At 35.6% G+C, this 6,000-nt stretch overlaps 1 protein-coding gene across 3 annotated transcripts in view; it reads right to left on the bottom strand.

The window, feature by feature from the left end:
• The window catches only part of LOC119631895 (kelch-like protein diablo), a 5,204-nt gene extending 885 nt beyond the window's left edge, over nt 1–4,319 (bottom strand). Inside the window, exons 1-6 of one of the 3 annotated variants that reach the window (XM_038024457.1) lie at nt 3,821–4,319; nt 2,606–3,406; nt 1,980–2,549; nt 1,020–1,141; nt 765–954; nt 514–701 (exon numbers count right to left, since the gene is read on the bottom strand). In XM_038024457.1, the coding sequence (XP_037880385.1) occupies nt 514–701; nt 765–954; nt 1,020–1,141; nt 1,980–2,549; nt 2,606–3,322 (1,787 nt within the window). In that variant the 5' untranslated portion in view covers nt 3,323–3,406; nt 3,821–4,319. The remainder of the gene's footprint in view (nt 1–513; nt 702–764; nt 955–1,019; nt 1,142–1,979; nt 2,550–2,605; nt 3,407–3,820) is intronic. The other 2 variants (XM_038024456.1, XM_038024458.1) reach the window with 2 other exon arrangements.
• Between the last annotated feature and the right edge of the window lie 1,681 nt (nt 4,320–6,000).

Raw genomic sequence — 6,000 nt, 5'->3', positions numbered from 1 at the left:
AAAAGGGGTTACGTTCAATTGTACCTACAATTTACAAGTCTCTTGTAAATGATTACATAGGCCAGACATTAGGTTTACATCCCCCATCATTTTATATATATTATAGTTTTGTGATCAGTGTACACTTGTCGTTCTGGCGATATTTCTTCTAAATTTCAAATCAATATCGGCTTTGATAAGTTATAAACTGTGGGTTTTTGAATAAAACGATATGTATTTTCACTTTTTTTTTTCACTGAAGGTTTTCCATATACTGTGTGCGTGGTTTGGCTTAACCCATACCGTATTCCGAACAACATCGGTGCCAATTTTCTCTTCAATTACCTTTGTATTGAAAATGTAACAAATAGAGGAATGGACGGATATGATATGACGGAAAGGGATAAGAAGAACATAAACGAACTAACTTAGCATTAATTATGAGTACTTGTAAATGTGAGAAATCAAATTAAAGGTCTAAGACTTCAATTTCCCCATTTTTTAAGGTTATATACACATTTTAAATTATCTTACCACATATAATTTTCAGTTTGCGGTGCACGCATAACACCCACACCACCACCCAAACGTCTGTAATTCATGCAACCACAAAGACGCCACTGATTTGTTTCAGGATCGTAGACTTCAATAGTTTTTAGATATGCTGAACCATCGAAACCTCCTACCGCGTATAATTGACCATTGACCACAGCTAGACCAACCTACCGGAATAATTAATATAATATAAAAATTAGAATTTTTTTTTTTTTTTTTCATCAACTTACTCCACTACGTCGAGAAGTCATTGCGACAATAGGACTCCAAGTATTCGTGTGTGGATTGTAACGTTCTGCTGATGACAATTCCATGCAATCATCTCGACCGCCTACTGCGTAGATATAATTATTGAACACGGCACAACCCAAATGTTTGCGGCGTGTTGACATTGGATTAACAGCACACCACTTATTTTGTCTGATTTTAAAGAAAAAAGGGAATATTAATCCCAGATTACTAGAATTATGCAGAGTTCAACTTGCCTGGGATCATAACGTTCTACTGTATTTAAAGGACATTGGCCATCAGAACCACCTATAGCGTAAAGGTAGCCACCTAAAACGGCTACAGCTACCCCTAATCGTCTTGTAGTCATAGGTGCCACCTTAATTAATCATAACAAATCATCATTAAATTTAAGCTTATTGCAATGTTATTCAAAAAACTGAAAGTACAATAAACAAGTAAGAAAATTATATTCCTTATATATTATTTTATTTGATACCCATATTGTTCGTTTTATTAAGAGAAAATTAATCGCGGTGTCTACCATATTCATTTTAAAATTAACCCATTTTTATGGGTTCATTTGAGGAATGTACAAAATAGTTTTAAACATTCGGTCTTGTTTACCTTATGATAATCGAGCACAAAAGCTTTAAAAAGTGAAAATAAAATTTAATCATTTGTAACTTTGCGTGGTCATGGGCGATTTTTTCCATTTTTGCACGTACAGAGTAAAGTGTTTCGTAAAGTAAATATGCAAAATTTCAGCCTTCCAGTTTTATAATGTCTGAGTAGCGAGCAAAAACTCACAAATTTTTGTTAAGAAAAACGGAGTTGCGGTCAATTATGCATTATTGCGGACTTCTACTCTGTCCAATTTGGCCCATTTTCAATACCAAGCAATATGCAAAAACTTGCAATGTTTCTACGATGTTTGAAGTTGATATTTTCATTTTTGGGAGCAGACGGGTGCCAACAGCAAACACCACACAGACTGACAGACATGGTTTAATCGATTAAAAATGTACATACTTTATACCGTCTCTGAAGCTAACTTTTGGGTGTTATATACACCATGAAAAAAAAAATAAAATAAAATTGAGTATACCCCCATCCTCCGGTAGTGCGTATAAAAAGTTTGCTAAAGTGTGGAGGCACGAAACTGAAGCTGATAAAAGTTGGTTACTTCTCAGTCTAAAAGTTCCTTATAAACTTACTTTGGACCATTTGTTCTCCTTGGGATCGTAGCGCTCTACATGATTAAGACATTGGACACCATCTTGGCCGCCAACTGCATATAGAAATCCATCCAACACTGCTACGCCGACACTAGTCCGACACGAAGTTGTGGGTGCTACGTCACAAGACCATTGATTCGTTTGAGGATCATAACGTTCAATGCTATTTAAATAGCTCTGTCCATCGTGGCCGCCCACAGCATAAAGCAAATCATTCAAAACTGCAACACCGACACCACAACGCCTTTTACTCATCGGTGCCACCATTTTCCAATCGTTTGTTTGTGGGTCGAAACGTTCAACCGAAGCAATGGCATCGCCTGAACACCAACCTCCTACTGCGAATAATACCTCACCACGTCTTGTAGGCTTACGTGGACGGGTACGTGGTCCTTGCATAAGGGGTCGTTCTTGTGGAAGCAGTAAATAGTTTTTGGCCTCATCCACCAAATCTCGGCAAGCCTCATCGGAACGCACCAATAAATCGGAGCCTACCGTGCCCACAAGAAATTTTGGCGATAACAAAGGAAGACGTACATGTTGTAAGACCTAGGAAGAAAATACAATATGCATGAATTTCAAAAAACATTCTTCCAATAACTTACCTGAGCTAGATGTTGACGTCTATCAGCCACATTATATTTTAACCAGGACATTACGGCATTAAAAACCTGTTCCTCTGACCTTACGTTCAATTCATCGCTACATATTATATCCACCAGTTGCCCAACAGGTAACAATAAAAACTCTTCACTTTCCATGACCTCTTGAAAATTGTGTTGTGTAAATTTATCGGCTATTCGCAACAATTCGCGGCATGAGTGGGTATCGGCAAACGCTCGTATGCCCAAACAATTGGTTGGATCTAATTGTCTTTTGAGAAATTCACAGCAGATATCTTGAATTTCAACTAATTGAAGTAAACAAGCGGCCGGTAAAAGTGTCTGAACATTTGATTCTTCAACAATTATATGAGCAGTGTAGCAGAAATCGATGAGCAGTTCCATAGCGTTTTCGTCTATATCGCGTATGGTAACTTCCGTTTGACGTGATTCCTCCAATTCACCAGTAAACATGGCACGGAAGTATGGTGAACAGGCGGAAAGTATAACACGATGAGCGAATATTTTTCGACCACCTACATTTAAAACAACATCGCATAATTCACGATGACGACGTAACATATTTAGTTCGGAGAGAGTAACTTTGGGATGCTTTTCGGAGGTGTGTGATAAACGAGCTGGCGATGGTGGTCGATCGACAGCACCACCAGTCGTCGCACCCGCGCCACCTATAGCACCCGGCAGCAGCGGATCACCCATTCTGTTTGCCCCAAAACGTAGAGGGGCAGAAGCCCAGCCCCACACGGCGTCTATCTGCAACAATTAGATTTTAAGCAGTGCTCACTATAAATCGTAAAAAATTAAATTAATTAAAATCAGCTTCAAACGAAAAAGTCTTGCTTTCAACTACAGTTAAATATATATATTTTGTTGCACAGATCCACAAAATAAACTCAAATTTTTTGTAGCAATATCATTTCATGAACATTAAAAACTAAATTGATAATCAAAGAGGAAACGTCACGAAATAGATTAAAAACATATATAAGGGTTTCATCATATATTTTTACTTATTTATAGAAAAACTGTGACATCTGTCCAAACCAGAAAGCCTTTCATGACCTTAATATTATGATATGAACTGACTAATTAACATCCCGACATTCCCGACATAATCAATAAATTGTGTACCAGTATGGTAAGTAAATGAAATAAATAGTTAACTTTGTGTCTACGTGTATAAACTAAATACATTACCTTCGCGTTTTTCTCTAAACCAACAAAACCAAAATACCAACAGGGGCCACAGGCTAAATATTTCGAAAATGCAATTTTCGGTTTTTTCTTTACACTCTTCAAAACAGCATAAACATTGAACTTGTTTTCAATATTTAGTTTTTTATAAGAGTAGACAGTAAAACAACTTCTATTGATATGGGCGTTTTATTTTGGAAATTACTTTTTTCGTAAGATCCTCTGCACAATTATAAAGAACACATATGTGCAAACAATTTTACACATACATACGGTAGATAAATTTCGTTTCACAATTGTACTTTTTTAATTAAACTGTAAACCTTTGCAGGGGAACATATGTTCTACTATATCTGAAAAGCCATAACAATCTTATTTCATTAAAGTGCAGCTTATCGTTAGTATAAATTTTCACAACAAATTTTTTCTAATTTATCGTTATGAAGTTTTTTCTGGACCGAAAATATATGCCTGCCTGCAAAAAAATCGCAATTTTTTACTTTTAATACCGTTTTGCTGGTTTTGCTTAACACGCTTTACACAGATGCAACACTGAAGAGAAAGATGGCATATTTTTATTAATCGACTGCAAAAATTCACATAATCATGCAGACGTAACGTGCGAAACTGCGATGGCACTACAATTTCACTGAAATAGGCCTACAAACTGTGACTAAGCCCAGGAGGAGCAATGAGTGCGTCTGAATTTCTGTTGTAACTGTAAACATTAACATATTCGTAAATTGCATTGATCATATGTCTTTATTTATAATTAACTTAAAACGTCAGAATCCGTGAAGAGAAATAATAAATGACATGCTATGACACTGCTATGGAAGATATGAAAGGTATGTTACTATCAAGGATTATGTTGTACTGTGGCCGACCGACATGCTCCTGTTATTCTCCGGGCTAATCACGTATCTTTACTTATCGCGCGTTCGCAACAAAGACGAAAGTTAATGTTCGTTTTCGCTTACTTCGTGTAAGACTTGTATAGTGTTATCATTTATACTGAACGAAGAGATAGAGAAAAGAAGCAAATTTATTTTTAGATGTCAAAATCCAACAAATAATTGATGTTTGTCTACATGAAATAAATTGCAAATGAATCCAATTTTCAAATTTTTAGTGTATAAAGTAAAGATAAATTGTCAAAAATATTTAAAGAAAATTGAAACTATAATTTTTAAAACAACTCTAAACAATAGTTAAATTTCTGATATATGATTCGCTTTCGTCCGTTTGATCGTACCCTTGCGAAACACCATTTTTATACCCTACACCCCTGGTAGTATAGGGTGGATTAAATTAGTGCGGTTGTATGTAACAGACTGCCCGTCCGTTGTGTTGAAGCTATAGCTCGCAATTTTTGGGGATCTTTCCGGGATATTTGGTACACTGTCGTGTTCTGACCCGAGGACGAACGCTACTGAAAATGGTTCGGATCGGTCCACCTTTTCCACAACTCCCCATATAACATCCTATTCTGCAATTTTCAAAATTTCTTCGCAAAAGTGGCTAAGCAGTAGTATTTGAGCATTCTAAATTGTTATGGAAACTTTGGAACGGCCGGGGCAACTTTTGAACCCCCTCATATAACGAAAACTAAAGTTCACACGATAAAAAGGTATCATTTCCAATGCTTCATGAAGAAAATTATATCAATAGTAGCTTAACATAAAAAAATTATATGTACCAAGTTGGACCTTCCCGGCCTGTTTTTGGATTCTAACTTAATAAGGATTTTCACGGAAATTAACGCTTTTCAGAGCGGAGAAGTCTAAGTTTTAATATGTAGTGATGAAAATTGACCTATAATTTTGTAATAATTTCATACAAAAATGAATTCTCCAAACTTTGGACCATCTACGTTGCGTTTTGGGCACGCTTTCGCATAAATAAGCACTTGAAAAATTTGCCCTTATTTAGAAACAAGATATAATTCTTTTGCTCTAGAAATGAAAGAAGGATTGTGTTAGACAATGTGGTGTAGGATATTTTACGCTCGGCCTTGCCTTGACTATAATGTTCTTACTTGTTTTAAGAGTTTTATTTTAAACGAATTTTTGTTTAGATTTTTAATAAATCATATCTAATTATTGATTTTTATCATTTTACATTCATTTCACTAAAAACAATTTATATAAAAATTTCATATTTCGATATATTGCAAATTTCTA

This window comes from Glossina fuscipes, unplaced genomic scaffold (genome assembly GCF_014805625.2).
Source record: "Glossina fuscipes isolate IAEA_lab_2018 unplaced genomic scaffold, Yale_Gfus_2 1, whole genome shotgun sequence".
In the NCBI taxonomy this organism is placed as follows: Eukaryota; Metazoa; Arthropoda; class Insecta; order Diptera; family Glossinidae; genus Glossina; species Glossina fuscipes.
This window is presented reverse-complemented; position numbering and strand designations above follow the sequence as displayed.